The sequence below is a fragment of the Myotis nattereri genome (genome assembly GCF_964212035.1).
Source record: "Myotis nattereri genome assembly, chromosome: 17".
Lineage (NCBI taxonomy): Eukaryota > Metazoa > Chordata > Mammalia > Chiroptera > Vespertilionidae > Myotis > Myotis nattereri.
The window spans coordinates 40,405,408-40,424,501 of NC_138092.1; the positions used below are offsets into that span (position 1 = coordinate 40,405,408).

The window sequence follows — 19,094 nt, forward strand, 5'->3', positions numbered from 1 at the left end:
CAGCCAATCAATGCTTCTGTCTCATCATTGATATTTCTCTCTTTCTCCCATCCTTTCCTCTCTGAAATAAAGAAAAAAATATTTTTTAAAAATGATAAATTAGTTTGCATGACTCCATAATAGCCTCTTCTAATGACAACACCTAGATCCTTATCCTGTTGCTTTGGCACCTGGACCTTCCCCTTCGCCAAAGGCAGGGCTTTCCCAGAGGAACTCTAAATATCCTGGAAATTTGCTGTTTTGATATCCGAGCAACCTCTACTCCACCTCCAAAACCAACGAGTAATTTCCTATCAATATTATTCATTACCCACTTTAATGACCAGGGATGCACTTTAGGTTGTTTCCTCTAAAAAAAACAAAAACCACGCCTCCTTGCCCTTCCCGGTGACTCCCGTGCCCCGAGGCTTTCTGGCTCACGTACACCCCAGTTTGGCAGACGCGGCCCCACAGCGTTCTGGCTGCAGAAACTACACTTCCCAGCGGCCCGTTCGTCCGCACGAGCTCGCTTTCCAGGCTCCGAGAGGCATCGCGGGAAAACTGCCCAAGCTTTGCCGGGCAGTGCGGGTGGGAGACAGACCGAGCGCACCTCGACATGGCTCAGATGCAGGATGAGCAGGGAGGGGGCGCGCCCTTGATGGCGGAAGGCAGGTCGGAGGCGGAGGTTAAGCTCATTCTGTACCATTGGACACATTCCTTCAGCTCCCAAAAGGTAAAGGCCTCGCCGGCGGAGGGCGGAGAGGATCGGGTTTCAGCACCAGGACAGCTCCCTCGGGGCCTGGCCCGCGCGGGCCCACCGGGAAACAGGCCGCCAGGCCCCCCCACCAAAGCTCCCTCCAGGGCAGGGGTGCGCCTGAGTGGGGGGCAGGGAGCATCAGCCTGAGATGGAAAGCCTATGCCCGAGGCGCTGCCACTCATGGAATAAGACCAAAAGCATCACTTTCCGTGTTTGGGCTGCAGGCCTTGTCCCCTCCCTGGGCCTCGCAGAGTGAGGCAGAGGGAAGGAAGCGCTTTCAAACAGCCCCAAACACCGATCTTACTCCATTTTGTTCCCATCCATTCTCTTTCACAACGTCTAGCATATTTGTATTTCAGTTTCTTCTTTGGGGAGGATATAATTAGGCTTAGGGCACAAAGAAAGTATTGGTGATGGGGAGGGTGACTGAATTATTGTAGCCAGAGTCATTGTCATTATTGATCTTTTCTAATTCATAGGAATAAGACGCTAGATGATATCTGACTTGTTAATTCTAGAACAGGAATACAGTGACATGGGGCTTAAATAGGGACATGTTCTGACAAGTGCACTGTTAGGCGATTTTGTTGCTCTGAGAACGTCACAGAGTGCACATCCACAAACCTAGATGGTACAGCCTGCTGCCTACCTAGACAATATGGCACAGTTTATGGCTTCTAGGCTACAAGCCTGTACAGCATATTGATGTGCAAAACTACATGAGATTAAATTTACACACAAGAGAAAATGATGCAATCAAGAGACATGTAAAAACAAAATATATGAGGCTGCTGCTGGTGTAACATGACATATTGTTTTACAAGTAAACTCTAAATACTGGGATAAAGTACAGTATAGTACATACATAAACCAGTAACACCGTCATATATTGTCATTATCAGGTATTATGTAGTGTACATAATAGTACCCATGCACATCATTTTATATGACTGGCGGTGCGGTATGTTTGTTTACACCAGTGTCACCACAAACATGTGAGTAATGTGTTGTGCTAGGATGGCTATGACATCACTAGGGGATGGGGATTTTTTTAGCTTCATTATAATCTTATGGGACCACTATCATATACGCAGCCTGTCGTTGACTCAGTGGTAGTTATGCTGCACAGGACTGTAGCTCAAAAGGATGTTGAAAACATTCATAACTCAGGGAAGCACAGAAAAGCCGCCTGGTGGTATCCAGGGATGCCATGTAATTGAAAGCCCCCATGCTCTGTGGTAACCGGTGTGACCTCTTCCAGGTGCGCTTGGTAATTGCTGAAAAGGCATTGAAGTGCGAGGAACATGACGTAAGTCTGCCCCTGAGTGAGCACAATGAGCCTTGGTTTATGCGTTTGAACTCAACTGGAGAAGTGCCTGTCCTTATCCACGGGGAAAGCATTATTTGTGAGGCCACTCAGATCATTGATTATCTTGAACAGACTTTCCTGGATGGTAATGTTAAGGCTATTTGTGATTTCTTGGATTTACTTTTAACACAAGTCTATGTGTTCCCTCCATCCGTTCTTCCCTCCCTCCCTCCCTCCCTCCTTCCCTTTCTTCCTGTTTTTTTTTTTTCTTTCCTTCTTTCGTTTTGGTTTCATGATGGTGGTTTAGTGATAAAAACTTTTCCATTTCCATAAGCACACAAAAATAAATTAGGCCAATAACATAAATTTTGTACAAACCAGTACAACTCCATTTAAATTTCATGTAAACTACAAATTCTAATGTTTTAAATTTACATTAAAAAATAAAACACAAACCCTGCCGGTGTGTGGCTTGTGGTGGTTAACTTAGTTGCCTTAAGGTCAAATTCATAATATTGATTCTAAATGTACACTATGAACATCAGTCTCATCTGTTCTACCAAATGGTTCCACCTTAAAAACAATAAGAGGGTAACAGAGGGATACATTATAGGCAAGGGAGAATAGAATGTTGGTATACTTTTGAGTTCTTGTCCCCTGTAACTCCTGTATAGTTTGAATTTCATCTCTTGGAAGGAATTACAGTGCCTTTAAGTAACAATCACTTATTGATAGCCTGTTTTATAGCAGGCATTTTGTAATTTCTGTTCTATTCAGTCTTCAAAGAACCCAATCTGAGACAGGTGCGGTAGACTAGTTATTCCCATTTTGTACATGTGGGATTGCCCAAGGTAATACAGCTTTTTTAGGATAGGGCTGGACTGCAAGCCCTTCAAATCCATATCTTCATATTGTACCAACTGTCTCCCATAGTCATTGCCACTTACATATGTGTCACTTGTTCCTCATGACAATCCTCTGAGGAGACTGTGGCTTCACTGATTTGCCCAAGATTCCACAGCTGATCAGGACTGGCAGGACCGAGAGCAGAACACAGGGCTCCTAGCTCTCAGTAGAGTGCCCTTCTGCAAAAGGAGCTGTGTGAGATCCAGTGACTCCATCTCCCATCAGTTGTGTTGATGTTAACGGGGCAAATTAAAACCAGAATATATAATGTCAAATCACTGGAAACTGAGCAAGGAAATTGGCCAAGAAAAATGTCTGAGGAGGTGCTACTTGGAAGGAAAACAGATATGGGACCTGAATGGGGCAGGGACCCCAGGGAATTCAATGAGCAATGGGCTGCTTCTGCTCTTAATCCAACTATTCAGTTCTCTAGGATTCTCACTGGAGTTGTTATTTAGAGGTGGCCATTGATCTAAATGAAAGAATTGAATGAATGACTTTTTCCTTCATCATTACCTGCCATCCCTCCGAGTCTACATGCTGGGGATTGTATTGAAAATGATGGCTAATTGATTTAATACCATTTTTCTCAACTTTGAGCTTTTTGGAAATGGACAAGCCTATTAAGTAATAATTTGTATTTACTGGGAAAAGTGATTATGATAATGTGAATAAAACAAAAATAATTGTACAAGAATTCTGTTTTAAATAATCACAAGCTTTAAAATGATACAGTAAATGGAAAATCATATTTAAATCTTTTGTTAGTATCTCTTAAATTACTACTACTACCATTCTCCTCCTCCTCCGCCTTCTCCTTATCTCTTCCTCCTTACATTGTTTCTCCTCTGAGATATTGAGTAATATGAAATATGTTACTTAATAACATAGTAATGTTAATGATTATTAGGCTTTCTTAACATGTTCCTTAGGCTTTTCCTTTTCCTTTGACTGTATAACAACAAAACTGAAACACATTCTTAGTCCTGCTCTAACAAGGGACATACTAGGTTCTTATTATAATTTATTGAATCAGAGAAGGAGGCATTGTGGGCTAAGTGTTAAGATAAAAATATGGAAACTAAGGACTTTAATTCTGATGTACCAACAGAATAAGAAATCAAGAATCCTAGCTTGTAGCCTGAAGCTGACTCTAACGTATTCCAGGTCCTTGGTGACTTGACTTCTGTTCGTCCCCTCGGATTAGGTGACATAGTTTTATCAATTGCAGACATAAATCAAGTCCAACTGGTTCCTATCTTACTCATTCCTCTTTCCTAGGAGAGTAGGGTTGTAAAAGATTAATATTAAAGGGCCTAAACGCATATCAAACCAGCACAAGAACAATTAGTTACATAAATGAAGACTAGTCTAATCTACAGATGAAGTTTATCCCAAAGTATTAAATAAAAAACAAACAATGCAAGTGTTATCGCAATTATCATTAAGATACTTTATATTTACCATTAGGAACTCAGGGTGATTAGGAAAGGAGCCAGACAAGAGATAGGCAAATGTTATCCCAATTGTCAAGGAGGTGGAGTGGGGAATTCTACCAATTCTTGCTACTTAAAGTGTCTTCCATTGACCAGTGGCACTGGTATCACTGGGAGCTTGTTAGAAATGTCATTAACTAACACTTAAAAAAAAGAGTCTATTATGTGCCAGGCATGATTCTAGATATTGTGTATCTTGATTTAAGCAGATCATTTACAATTGCTTTATATGATACTCTTGTGGAATGAAGGAGCAACTATGGCTTGATGAAATGCACATTTTCAGTTGAATAAACCACTGTATTGAAGAATATTCATTTTAGATTTCTTATACTAGGTTGCTTCTTTAGCCATAGACTGTCATGTTACTTATCCTATAATAATTTTTATTTCACTTTATTTTAATTATTTCAATTGCTTGTGGACCACTCTAAACATCATAAGGTAAGAGATAGTGTTTGTCTCATTAACGACAGTATTCCCAATACCTCATATGGTGAATATTTTTAATAGGAACTTAATAAATACATTTTAATTCTTAAAATAAGTGAATTATTAAAAATAGATGTCAACCTGGACAGGGACCCCTACTGGTGTTCATATAGGCTTCTATTCCCTGAGGAGCCCAATGATTCCATAAATGACTTGAATAAAGACATAGCAGAAGCATTATTAGATTTGTAAATGACAGGAAAGCTAGGATGGTTAATATGATGACTAGCTTATGAAATGTTTCTAATGGAACGATAAAATGGAAACATAACTGAGATAAAGTTTAACAAGGTTAAATGTAGTGTGTGAATGTTGTTTGTAAAAGTCACCTCCATTAGTGAAGGATGGGAGGCCTGGCTGGCTAACAAGTTACCAGTAAAAGCCAGTAATAAACAAAAGGCTCGTATGATCTGAAATTGTTTCAAAAGTATAGGTTCTATCTAGACTATGGGGAATTGTAACCTGCTGCATTTTTAACTGGTTGGAATATGTAGCATTTTGTCCAGTTATGGATGGAACTGTGAAGGAGTTGGCAAATTAGAATGATAAGTGAATGGATTTCATGAGGTGTATAGTTGCCCAGGGTTATAATAGGGAGACTTCAATTAAGTGTATCCATTCTAAAGAATAGAGTGTAGTGAACTGGTATCTCCTTCACTGTTACTATTGCTATCCCGTGTTAGTCTATCAGTTGGGGATTATACTATAAATGACCTTTCTCAATCTCTCTCTGTAATCAGTATTTCCATAGTTACATCTTTATGAGATAAGTCCATTAAATAACTGATAGTTTTGGGCGGGGGTTTGATCACCAAGACAGTCTTTCCAAGTTTTAGCCAAAGAAAGTGAATATTAAATTGAATGATGGCTATACTTGATTTTTTTTAAAGCAGTTACATGGAAGACTGGTGTAGACGTCAGCCCGATTCATGAGTCACTTAAGAAAGCCAATTAGATCTTCAAATGTACTCCACTGAATTTTGTACTTTAACAGTGGAATGTTCCTGAGGTCAGGGGCTGGGCCAAAGGAAGAATTTAGAACTACTCTGTTGCTCAACCAAAGGATGGCCAAGAGCAATCTCTTGATTCATTCTTTCAGTAGACATTTATTGGGTATTAATTGGTACAAGGTCCCAATTTAAAAGACCCCAAATCACTAACAACTTATCTTCAAAGATAATTTCATTCTATAAAGTTGGCCGGGTGCCAAACCTGCTTGCAAGACATGCATGTATTATCACTATTACCCAGTTTTCATATATGTGACAACTTTTCCTACCTGGGCATGTGATGAAGAGTAGTTACAGTAAAGCAAGCAATTTATATGATAGTAACCAAACTAGGAGAACTCAGGAGAAATGGATGTGACAAGTGAATGTACACACTAATAATAGGAATTTAAAATCCAGATATTTCTTATACTATTCATAATCTCTTTGGGTGATCTTTAATTTGGCCACTAGATAATAAAAAAAATGTGGGCATAAAATAACTGCAAAATACTAGAACATATGCTATTTTTTTTTTTTTTTTTTACTGCCAGTGGTAACCTGGAAACAAGGATGTATTATGGTGAATATTGAATTTTGGTAATTTAATATGTAACAGAAAATCCTGGGTGCATAATTTGACACCATGTAATTTTTCTTTTCTGTGTTTAGATTTGATCTTGCTAGCACCAAAGTTAAAATAACCTTGAATTATAGTTAGTTTTTAACCACACCTTTTGCTTCAGGTCATAACTTAATTGTTTACTATTAGTATATTTCCTAGTGGTCAGGTGTATGACTTGTTGAAGGGTACAATCTTACTCAGCTAGTTGATGCATATTATCTTATATACGAATGTCATCCCCAAGTGATCTAAGAAGAATATTTTTTAAAAAATCAACAAAAGGACCGAGTTAGAAATGAAATCTACTCTGTTTTCATTGAGCTAGTAAAGAAGACCTGAAGGTCCTTCAAATAGACCTGGGGGAGTCTTTCTTGAAAACAGGCATAAAGTGCCTCTTATCTGCCATCACTGGGGAATGCAGGCAATCAGAGTAGTGAATTTAGTAAAATAATGGAAGCTTATGCCTTTAAGTCCTTAGACCCTTTCTATTTTTTGCTCTTGGAACTGAATGTAATTTTTTAAATGGCTCAAGGCCATTGTTATTATCACCAGCAATATAGGGACTTGAGAATTAAAGGGCTGCAGAATGCTTTTATTGTTTCTTTCTGATTAAAAAACACACAAAACTTCTTTTGTTTTCTCTCCTTGTTGTTTATCACGTCATTCTGCTTTTTTAAAATGTCTATCTGCCTTTTCCTAAGTTGTTGCCTAAATTTAGGTCCAGTACAAGACCTGTCTTGCCCCCTACTCAGTCTTCTAGGAAGTCAAATCTTATGCAAGTTATTTATTTATTCTTTTTAAAAAATTGATTTCAGAGAGGAAAGGAGAGGGAGAGAGAGATGGAAACATCAATGATGAGAGAGAATCATTGGTTGGCTGCCTCCTGCATGCCCTCTATTGAGGATGGAGTCTGCAATCCGGGCATGTGCTCTGAGCAGAATCGAACCCATGACCTCCTGGTTCATAGGTCCACGCTCAACCACTAAGCCGCACCAGCTGGGCTATTTATTTTTATTTATTCTTCCAGTGACTGCTAATCGTTGCTCCCACTACTGCAACCCTATTCCCCAATGCTGGGAACCCTTCCCATTGCCTGCTTCTTAAAAGTCCTCGATTACCACCCTGGCTGGTTTGGCTCAGTGGATAGCGTGTGGGCCTGTGGACTCAAGGGTTCCTGGTTCAAATCCGGTCAAGGGCACATGCCCAGGTTACAGGCTCGGTCCCCAGTAGGGGGTATGTGTGTGTGTGTGTGTGTGTGTGTGTGTGTGTGTATATATATATATATATATATATATATATATATATATATATATATTATATATACTAGTATATATAGTTTTAGTATATTGACCTTTAACAAATAGCCAGATATCTCTCCAGCACAATGTGTTTATTTGGGAACAACGAAGAATTGCAATTTGGGACCTGTGGCCTAATGGTGAACCATGTGCAAGTGCAGAGAAAGAATAGGAAAACACTCTTGTATGGACATAGGAGGGAGTGTTGTAAAGGAAGAATCCTTTGGAAGAAATTGAAAGTTCAAAGTATAGTGACTTCTTATTGGCTGAGTTTGGAGGCCTCCCGTTGGCGGAGCTGTTACTGGGCCGGGAGGACCCTTTTCCTCCTCCAGCTTGGGTGGGAGGAGTATGTTGGAGGTGCTGGTGCGCGTCTCCTTGTGGGGTCAGTAGTGACCTATGAGAGACACGTTGTGTTAGAGTTCTCCGAGCCTCCTCACTCCATTGAAATGAGGGTTTTGTTTATTAAATTTTCGCAGGATTATAACAAAGCTAAAAGGACTGGCAAATAAAAGTTGATGAGAGTGAGAGGGCAGATCTGAATAGTTCAAAGGAAGTTCCCAGCTGTGTTTTGACTGCTGTGCTCTGGTGACAGGAGGTTGGCGGCCCATGGCACACGTGGCGCTGGGCAGGGCGTGCTCAGGAGAGGCCGAGACTGAAGAGAAGCAGGACCCGCGGGTGTTTTCTGCTCTGACACAGCGTTTCTGGCGAAGAGTTACACAGCAATGGTGTACTGAGTCAAGAACATTATTTGCATGCGTTTCAACATTGGAAGAGTTCAGGCCTGGTCGCATGAAGCCTCCCTCCCCAGAAAGCAACCAGGCCTCTTTTTCCTGCTCTCTTTCACTCTCCAAGGGGACCTGGCTGCTCTCCTGGACACTAGCCTCAGGCCTGGCACTGGAAGGCAGCCAGGGCCAGGAGCCATGAATTGAACCACCTGGGAAGCATTTAAAAATGCTGGCCCATTGATGGTATTAAGCTGAGGTTCTTAGAGTCCTAAAGCAGTGGTTCTTAAACTTTTTGGTTTCTGGGACGCTTTGTGTTGGAAATTATTGAAGATACCTGGGCCACATCTATCAATATCGACCACACTGGAAATGAAAGCAGAGAGCAGTTAGAAACACAAGAACGCGCACGCCTATGTGCCATGACCTGTGGGAAGGAGGAGCCAGGCAGCCCCTGCACAGCAACGCTCTACACTGAGAGAGAAGAGTGGGAAAACAATCAACATCTTAGAATTACGATAAAAACAGCTTTGACACTGTGGAGCCCTGTGTCTTGGGAAAGCTCAGGGATTCTCAGACCACACTTTGCCCTTCGTGGTCTATGAACAGAATTCAGGAGATTTGAGAGCTTACTTAGATGGGGGAAATTATATCTTGTTTTCACTAATTTCCGGTAGAAATTTATTATTTCCTCCCCTTTCTAATGTAGGCATAATCCACAGCAGTAGCAGGATGCCTGTGACTTTGTCGCCAATAGAAATCACAGAAGTGCTCATAGTGTATCAAGTTATTGCAGATATTTAAAATGATCATTGATGCGCCTATGATTTTGAAATTATGATAGACCTGCTGCCAGATCTGGTGAACGTATTAACACATAGGCACCCATATTAGTATTTTATCATTTAAAATTACTTTCTTAACGGTATCTATAATAATAAAAGTGTAATATGCTAATTAGATCGGAAGTCCTGCCAGACAAAGCTGGGGCTGCAGCAGCGGCATCAAGGAAGCCGCTGCCTGGGGCTTCGAGGGAGAGACCCAGGCAGCCACCAGGACTGCAAAGGCCTACTCTTGCTCGAATTTCGTGCATCGAGCCTCTAGTTTTTATATAATCAATTTCCTATACAATCCTATGTTTGTATTTTATGCATTTTTTAAAAAACAACAAGAATTTATTTTCATGATTACATGTCTTGTAGTTTAGCTGGAGTTTGCCTCATACAGGCTGGCCTCAGCCCCAGACCGGAGGGTCAGCTCAGGTCTTCTCTTTTTGGGCCTCATGATCAAGGCCAGGGAAAGAATCTCCTCAGAATGAGTGCTTCTCATAATGGATTATTTGACCACAGGAGTGCTAACACAGCTTGTATTTTACATATTTAAGAACAATATTTTGAGCAGAGCATGGTGGCACATGAAAGGTTAAGAACTCTCAACATTTCAAGGACCTTAGAAGGCATCCAGTGTGTTGTACTCATGGAAGTGGGATGCGTGTACCGTGCATTGATTGGTTGGCATCCCAGTGATACGCTGAGATCAAGAGATTTTGAAAGGTCAGCAAGGAAGTATGCTCTGGTTGGGTAAATCCACTGTTGGCAGGCGGTGTATAGCTGACACTTCATTCTGGATGATCCTAATGCAGCCTTCAGAATTGGATAACCTAGCAGTTTGAAGAATAATCCATCTTGTGTTTTCTTAGAGAATCAGAAATAGCCTGTTGGCTTCAAAAATTTGTTCTACTTGGTCTGGCATTATGAAATCTTCCCTGCAACCAACTCTGAATTGTCAACACTTATGAATGAGTGGGTCATGCTCAAAAGGATTCTAAGTTCAATAAATAACCCAAGCAGAGGAATAAATCAATAAAATTAAGACTGTTCTTTTCACTCGTTGGAATAAGGTAGTTGCCTTTTTTTTTTCTGGGCAGTTTGAGAGGCAGAAGTGAAAAGTGATTCTGAAGGGACATTGACTTCACCTTTGGGTCATGCAATTCATCTTCATCATCCTTAGATAGTCTCTGAAAAGTAAGCTCTTTGAAGATGTTATGATGATGGAATAAAACAGAGCACTGTATTAAGAGATAGATGACTTTAGTTCTTGTTCTGCCTCTAATTAGCTATGGGATCTTGGGAGAATTTCTTGGCTTCTATATCTCAGTGCCCTTATACTACAGAGGTTCTCCAGCTCAAATACACTAGTCCCCCTTTCTGTTGGAGATAGATACAAGACCCCCAGTGGATGGCTGAAATTGTGGATAGTACCAAACCCTACATATCGTATTTTTTTCCTATGCATACATATCTATAATAAAGTTTAATTTATAAATTAGACACAGGAAGAGATTAACAACAAGAACAATAATAAAACAGAACAGTTATAATAATACACTGCAATAAAAGTTATGTGAATGGCTTTGGGACTATTATGAAATAAAAAGGGCGACTTGAACACAAGCTCTGTGATGCTGCTACGCTTGATCTGATAACTGAGACAGCTACTAAGTGGCTAACAGGAAGGGACAGCATGAAATTTCATCACGCTACTCAGAATGGCGTGCCATGTAAAACATATGAATTGTTTATTTCTGGAACTTTTCAGTTAATGTTTTTGGATCATGGTTGAATGCAGGTAGCTGAAGCAATGGAAAGTGAAACCATGAATACATGTGTCTGCTGTTGTCTATAATTCCTAGTAATTTGGGATGTATTAATTAATTTGTTAATTAAAATTTACTGTGTACCTATTTTGAGCCAAATGTGATATTAAGTACTGAGGATGCAAAAGAGAACATGGTCCTTGCCCTCAATGAGTCTATAGTCTAGATTTTAACCAGGAAATGAGGATTCATGTAAAATCCACTTTCCAGAGATAACATATTAGACATTCCATGAAGACTGTCATTTCACATTCACATAGCATCGATAGGGTAACTCTTGGTATTAATTGGAACCTAGGAGAGAGTAATCCCTACACCTCTGTCTGTAATGAGCTTGCATTCTTAACCAGCCTTTACCAAGGGCCTGAAGTGTATCGGGCACTATGCTAGACCCTGGACCACAGGCCCCTTACCCTGCAGAGGTTCATGGGGCAAAAAGACACAAATAATTAAGGTGATCAGGGCTTTAATGGAGTATGCTCACGGTATTTTGTGTGTACAGAGGAAGGCACACTTGGCCTAGTCAGATGCTGGTAGCTGTAGGAGGTCAGGGAATGCTCTTTGAAGAGCCGGCTTATCTAGACCTCGAGGGCTGAGTAGTAATTTGTAAGGCGGAGAAGTGTGAGAATGCCAGAATGATCATGATTTGGGATCTGGCCTGGTACATTAGGCCATTTCAAAATTTGAATCTCTGAGCTCGGGAGATATCTTTTAAAGCCTTGATATAATATCGAAAATGTTAATGATGAGATGGTTGGGTTTTTGTTTCTGATGTAATATTTCATTTGTAACTTTTCCTCTAATGTTTTTGTGTGTGTTTGTATATGCACTTCAGAAAAAACACCCAAGTTAATGCCTGATAAAGAAAGCATGTATTACCCACGGGTGCAACACTACCGGGAACTGCTCGACTCCTTGCCAATGGATGCCTATACACACGGCTGCATTTTGCACCCGGAGCTCACCGTGGACTCCATGATCCCAGCTTACGCAACAACAAGGATTCGCAGTATGTAAACATCCTAAAGACCTGAGTTCTGTCCTGAGCTTCTTCTAATTTGTTTATGATCTAGCCTATCTCATGAGCATTGAGAGGAGATGGGAACGGAGTTGTTGAGTTTGCTTCATGGATGGGCAGGTGATAGATGGACCATGCACCCAGGTTAATCTGTGCTTCAGCTGTCCACACTTATGGTCTATAGGTCCTGATTTCCCAGCTCTTGGCTTTGAGGGCCAAGTTTGGATAAAACTCAGAAGAGTGACCTGTGGAAAAGTAAAGACCATGACGTGTTCTCATGGACAGCTGGACCGGGAACCAGGAAAGCTGGGATCTGTGGGGAACAGAGGCAACTGAGTTCACATTTCTGGTTCTTCCCTTTCATCATGTGAGGGAGCCAAACTTCAGGCTGTTTCACTTTTCCTCTAAATCCAGTGATTGCAGAATTACAGAGCTTGAACTGAGCCGCCCAGCTCTCTTCCATCCTGTCCTGCCTGAGGAAGGAGTAGGGTTGCTACATGAGGTGTAGAGCAGCAGAAGGGTGCGCTGTGGCACAGTAATTGGGGACAAGAAATTTGGGGATGGTGGTTGTGGTCAGACTTTGTGGATGTCTGACTAAAAACACACACCTACATCTTCTCAACCTAGAAACAATATTCTTTCCAAAAACCAAGCCTCACCTTTATCATTCTCTTGTTTTTCTTTCTTTTTGGTACCTCTCCTCCCTCTTCTCCCCTCCCTTCCCGTCCCTCCTCTTCTATACTCTCTTTCTCCTCTCTCTTCCTGCTTCTCAGCTTCCTCTTGCTTCCCCTCCTTCTCTTCAAAAGGACCCGTCTATGATTTGAAACAAGTATTCTGATAGATACAATTCTGTCACCTAGAATTTGTGTATGTATTTTAAATAAGGCTTTGCCCTTCTCTTCATGTAGAAGTTCCTTACAGAAAACTTGAAAGGTATGGGAAGGTAGCGCAAGTACCCTGCACCCAGCATTTACGACGTCTGGCCCTTCCCTCAGCTCTTCCCAGGCGCTTCTCACTGAATCCTGCCCCTGAGCAGGTACTCTGAGAGGCCCACGTTAAAGGTGACGAAACTGAGGCACAGAGAGGGTGAGCCCGAGGCAGAGGCCGGGCCTGAGCCCCTGAACTCCTGCTCTTACCGTCGAGTTTCCCGCTTCTCCTTGTTTCTCACACAGAAGGAAGGAAATAATTTTCTGTTTCAAAAATGACTTCCTTATCAGGCCAAATTGGTAACACAGAGTCCGAACTGAAGAAACTTGCTGAAGAAAACCCAGATTTGCAGGAGGCCTACATCGCAAAACAGAAGCGCCTGAAAGTGAGTAGACCAGGTGTCCTCAGCTGACAGCCACTGTTTGTGCTAAATGTTCTACCGTTAGCACTGTTTCTAGAACATCTCCTGTTAAAGATCGCAGGTCACCAGCACACCATTTACCTGTGGCTCATGCTGTGCTTTCAGAAAGAATTTTTCTTTAGTCGGCTTGATATTCAAACCTAACAACAGCTGCTTAGACAGCGGATATTGCGCATGCTGGTTCCCAAGCACAGTTCTAAAAGGTAAGAGCAGGTTAACAACACATTCGAGGTACTCTGCGCGTCAGGCCTAGGCTGCCCTCTGTCTGTGGCTTACCTGCCTCCCAAAGGCTTCATCAGTTACAGTTGACCTCTCTCTTTTTAAAAAGAAAGATTTTTATTGATTTCAGAGAGGAAGGGAGAGGGAGAGAGAGAGATAGAAACATCAATGATGAGAGAATCATTGATTGGCTGCCTCCTGCATGTGGGGATCGAGCCCGCAATCCAGGCATGTGCCCTGACTGGGAATTGAACCGTGACCTCCTGGTTCATAGGTCGATGCTCAACCACTGAGCCACGCTGACCAGGCAGCCTTTCTCTTTCTGTTGATTCTTCCCTATGGCCCAGCAACGCGTGCTAGCTTCTCCCATATTAAAGATGTAGCAAGCAGCAACACCTTCCCCTCCCTCAGCTTCCCGTTTTCCTTTACCGTGTCTGAGCGAAAGGAGCATCTCAGAAGAAACGGGCCACCTGCACACAGCACTGCTGGTTCTCCACTGGCTCCTTCCCTCACCGCCTTCAGATTTCCCCCTCACCCCCCAGCCGTCAGTTATTCCAGTTATTCACTCAGCAAAGCCCGCTGACGTTCCACTCCTGAGCTGGGCCCGAGAAGCATCTCTGTGCCCCTCATCGTCTTCGCCCTCTCCGGTCCTCTGGTCCACAGGAGTGGCCAGTGAGCAGTGGCCCTGGCCCTGGGGCATCTGCACAGCCGCGCATTTCCCCCCAACTTAGGTTTCGCTTTAACGGAGCTATTCTAATTCTTCTCATTTACAACAAACAGTTCCCAGCTCTACAATAGTGTCTATCTGCTTTGCTCTACAGCGCTTGTTTTTACAGGCTTAACTAATCTATTGCGTTATTTTTTGTTAATTAGTCAAAGCTGCTTGACCATGACAATGTCAAATATTTGAAGAAAATCCTGGATGAGCTGGAGAAAGTCTTGGATCAGGTAGAAACTGAGCTGCAAAGAAGAAACGAAGAAACCCCAGGTAGGTTCTCATTTGTATTCCTTTCCCTGGACACCAGGCGTCTCTGTGGGAACAGCCTTAGATTTCAGTAACAATGCTCTTCCATTATTTTCACGGGCAGTTTGAGTTCAGTAAACCATCCTGAGAAGCCGAGAGCCTCCATGCCGAGGAGGAGGTAACTGATATTTCCTCTGGTTTAGGGAAACAATAGGTGAGCGTTAGGAATATCCATAAAGTCAGGCCTGAAATGTCACTCGGTGAGTGCTGCTCTCAGTCACTATGGAAAGTGTAACAGAGTCCCTGTGCGAAGCAAGTTTCAGCTAACGGGGTCCTCAACTTTGTTGTCAACTGGAATAGCACCCTGGACGTGGCCGACGTGCTTGCACTTGAGCCCTGGCTGCACGGCTAAGTCAGGTGCACAGGTACAATGTGTGGATGATCCCCAGTCGGCCTGCACGTCTGCACGTGCCGGCCCCATTTCATACTTGACTGCAGAGGAGAAGTTGTCCCCCTGCCTAAGGAAAGAATGGGAGGGAACATTCAAGCACCTGCTCAGGTTATTCAACTAAACTAACTGCTGTAGTGACACGTTGGTGAGACGGGCGAGGTTGGAATCCCACAATCATAATCTAAATTGTGCAGAAAAATCCCTCGGGGGTCCTATTTCACGTCGATGCAGACTGACCGACGGTTAGGTACCAGGGCTTTGCTAAATGCAGTGTTGTTGTTGCTATCCTCAAGGATGGATAGGCTTTGAGCTCAAATGACCCCGGTTTCACTTAGGGACCGAGGTGGCTAGCAGATGTTAAGTCTCCCTGAGCTTGGAATACGTATGCATGGACTTGGTTTTTAGCATAAAACTACTCGCCGAGTAGGATTGCCAGGAAGATGTACCATGGCCTTCATCTCCTGCTGTCCTCACTCCTGCCCTCAAGACTGAGACGCAAGATGCCAGGTAGAGTCTGCCTGTGTGCCTGGGCATGGCCCTAACTCTCCGTGTCCCTTTCTCTGATTAGAAGAAGGTCGCCAGCCCTGGCTCTGCGGAGAGTCCTTCACCCTGGCCGACGTCTCGCTCGCTGTCACCCTGCATCGCCTGAAGTTCCTGGGGTTTGCGAGGAGAAACTGGGGAAATGGAAAGCGACCCAACTTGGAAACCTATTACGAGCGTGTTTTGAAGAGGAAAACATTTAACAAGGTTTTAGGGCATGTCAACAATATCTTAATCTCCGCGGTGCTGCCCACAGCACTCCGGGTGGCCAGGAAGAGGGCCCCCAAAGTTCTTGGCACCACCCTTGTGGTTGGTTTGCTCGCAGGGGTGGGTTATTTTGCTTTCATGCTGTTCAGAAAGAGATTTGGAAACCTGGTATTAATAATTAGACCCAGACCAAGTTATTTCTAGGCTTGCGGGGATCCGGTGGTGGCAACTCACCCTACCATTTAGCTCAGCCTTGTCCACCCTGCCAGGCCCAGGGAAGAATGACCCTGGGCAACCAGCACAAACCATATCTTACTTTACTCTTTGGGTAGTTGATGTCAGGGAGGTGGCAATGAACATGACGGGGCTGGTAATGTTACGATTACTGACTTGCAAACCTAAACTAATCTCTCTTTAAAACACACGCAAGGTCCAGGTATGTTAATGCTGATAGATAGAGAATAGTCCTTGACCTCAAAATGCCAGGTTAGGTTCTGAATTTTTTTTTTTTTTGGTGGGGGAGGTTATTATAACAAGCAGACAGTAATAATAACCCGAGGTTGCCTGTAGCTCTTTATCTGAGACTATCTTGATATGCTGAGTGCTGAGTAGTTAGCAGTATTTGCCCCTGGAATTTAGACGTCATATTTGTTACATAGCATGAGGTTCAGACAGCAGCAGGGTGCAACAATGCTCCATGCTAGCATAGCTGGCTTCAGGCAGAAATGAGAGAGGCAAAGGGAAAAGGGAGAGGGAGAAAGGGAGAATGAAGTCTATGCTGTACAGACCAGAGCAGTGGAGTTCAATTTCCAGGAACCTCCAGAGCCACCCAGGGCTGCCTGTCCCCTAAGGAAACATTACGGTGATGACCTGTGCCCCCTGCCCACACATCCTCCCATAGCTGAGAACCTTGGGAAAATAAGGCTAAGGATTTATGAGGTGGAGTGGGCTGGAGAAAACCCAGGCTTTATATTTACAGCACCTCATTTGAATGCATATGAATCACGCTTACATCCATCGATTTAATAAGATGAACTGCTTATGTACTTTGGTGTGAGATGCCCACCCAAGCATGTCTGCCTAGCATTTACATGAAGCTATGAAGTGATATAAAAAAGGTTCCTTTCTTTTCATGGTTCCCCAATTTGATGGTGCCTATGGACTGTTGTGTCCAGTCACATGTGGCTGGGTAGTGGGTTTTGATGAGCTGGGAGTACTAACCATGACCATTCTGCACTTGGGAGGCTGGTGTGTTCATCCAAAAACTGTTGTCCAGGCCTTGCATCCGTTTATGATCATCAACAAATCTTTAGAAGGGTTCCAGAGGAAGAGAAAGGTCTAGACTTAGCCCTTGGCAGTTAATTTACAGGAGATGAAGTAAATGGCTAGGTAGGAATGCCACCAATATTCATCCATATACATCTGGGCATCTTGGGGGTGCCTCAGTCCACGTGGAAAGGACAAGCCCAGTGTGTCCCACGAATAGCCATAGAGCTGCATCCGACAGTCTGGCTCAGGAGAAATCTTTCTTGGTGCCAGGCACACAGAGATGCTCTAGAGCGGGGCAGAAAGGCCTTGGGAGTGGTGTCAGGTCTCTAGCAGAGAGAATAAGGACCCAAAGGTCCAGGAGCAACATAAGCTTGCTTGGACGGCCCCCATTGGCTGTGCAAGATAGCCAAAGACCGGACTGACTATTTCTTTCATAGGAATCAGTCATTCCTAGGGAACAATGATTTTCTGATGGTCAAAGGCTTCTATAATTCCATTTCATGATCCAGTTGTTTCAGAAAAGCTTAATGAACTGGATGTTCTGTGTTTACAAAAAATTAATAACATTTCCGGTGTGAACTCAATCCAACAATCATTAGTAGACAGGCAGCTTTTATACTAGTAATGTCTTAATTTTGCACCTCAGTGCACTGTTGTATAGAGTGAAATTTGTTGCTGGAACATTCCGATCCATGTACTCATAAAAGATCCACAAAACTGATTATTCAGTAGTTCGCAGTGTTATTTGTTACCTTGTTAGGAGCAAGAACTCAGACATGAATCCAAACCTAAATTGGATTTTTATAAAACTACGAAGGGTATTTACCGATCTGAGGGCTGTTCATTAAGAATAAAGATGAGAAGCCAGTGCTTGCTTTTCCTTAAATTTATATCATTACTGAATCAGAGAAAATCTACTAGGAAGTGTCTGTAATTTTCCGATACAGTTTCATTGGAAATAAGCTTGTGTCAATATTAAAGATGATGCATTGCGGACATTTCGCTTGTTTTATGACCACCCTTGAGGATTATACTTTAAAAATGTCTGTTTAGGGATATCATGGCCACTAGATGTCGCTGATCACCCAGCAGTCTGAGACTGGACTTTATGTTCAGCAAAGCCTTCTGAAATGTTTCAACTGAAGATAAACATGAATGATCTCAGTTTCCGAAATGAGGACATCTTCATCAAATCATTCATCTGTAGTAAAGCTTGAGGCACATGTGGTATTGATTTCTGGTGAATTGGAAGGGACAAACACCATGTCAAGCTGAAGAGCTGAACACGTACTATCAGCAAGATCGGCACTTTTATGTGTTTCCTTTTTCATGATCATTGGTGCCTGGCCAATGTGCTCCTCAGTTTCCCAAATTTGTATAACTATCACAATTAGAAAAATGCCCGAGGTACTAAATTTATGATGGCTATTTGTGTCTTAATGCGTAAATGCTATTTTATTGTTATTGCAATGATATGCCTTTGGAATCCCATCTCCTTCATTGCAGATAGTTGTAAATTGCTTGCTCAATTTTTAGTAGTTGTTGATATTGACCCAGAGTTGTAGATATTTTGGTGTTGTGGAATGTAATAGAGAGATCAAGATACTATTCTGCCTGTAAGATAAATAAAAATAATTGGAAAAGAAATATGCGCCCTGCGAGTACTAATTTTGTAAGCTTTTTGAGAAAACAGATGTGTTTGTTTCATTTAAAATCAAAGCATAATGTGGGAAATAGTAAAACCAGCAGAAGTTAGGTATTCAAGATATTTAGCAATAGAATGCCACATTCTCCTTATAACAAAAATTACCGACCCATGATTTACTTACATACACACAATTTTATGGTT

At 42.4% G+C, this 19,094-nt stretch overlaps 1 protein-coding gene across 3 annotated transcripts; it reads left to right on the plus strand.

Moving 5' to 3' along the window:
- The first annotated feature begins 556 nt into the window (after positions 1–556).
- GDAP1 (ganglioside induced differentiation associated protein 1) lies at positions 557–18,884 on the plus strand. 3 transcript variants are annotated; one of them, XM_081111027.1, is made up of 6 exons: positions 557–712; positions 1,998–2,045; positions 12,065–12,238; positions 13,465–13,559; positions 14,688–14,802; positions 15,798–18,884. In XM_081111027.1, the coding sequence occupies exons 3-6, from the start codon at positions 12,082–12,084 to the stop codon at positions 16,178–16,180; spliced, it is 750 nt and encodes a 249-aa protein (XP_080967153.1). In that variant the 5' UTR covers positions 557–712; positions 1,998–2,045; positions 12,065–12,081; the 3' UTR covers positions 16,181–18,884. The 3 variants fall into 3 exon arrangements, with proteins under 3 accessions (XP_080967153.1, XP_080967154.1, XP_080967152.1); XM_081111026.1 differs by having other exon boundaries at positions 563–712; positions 1,998–2,190; XM_081111028.1 differs by lacking the exon at positions 1,998–2,045.
- Positions 18,885–19,094: the final 210 nt, after the last annotated feature.

Bases quoted from the DNA above. Each gene is read 5' to 3' on its own strand.
- GDAP1 (XM_081111026.1), top strand. From the start codon at position 596: ATGGCTCAGATGCAGGATGAGCAGGGAGGGGGCGCGCCCTTGATGGCG. The intron at 713-1,997 runs GTAAAGGCCTCG...GACCTCTTCCAG, and splicing joins ATTCCTTCAGCTCCCAAAAG to GTGCGCTTGGTAATTGCTGA. The intron at 14,803-15,797 runs GTAGGTTCTCAT...TTCTCTGATTAG, and splicing joins AAGAAACGAAGAAACCCCAG to AAGAAGGTCGCCAGCCCTGG.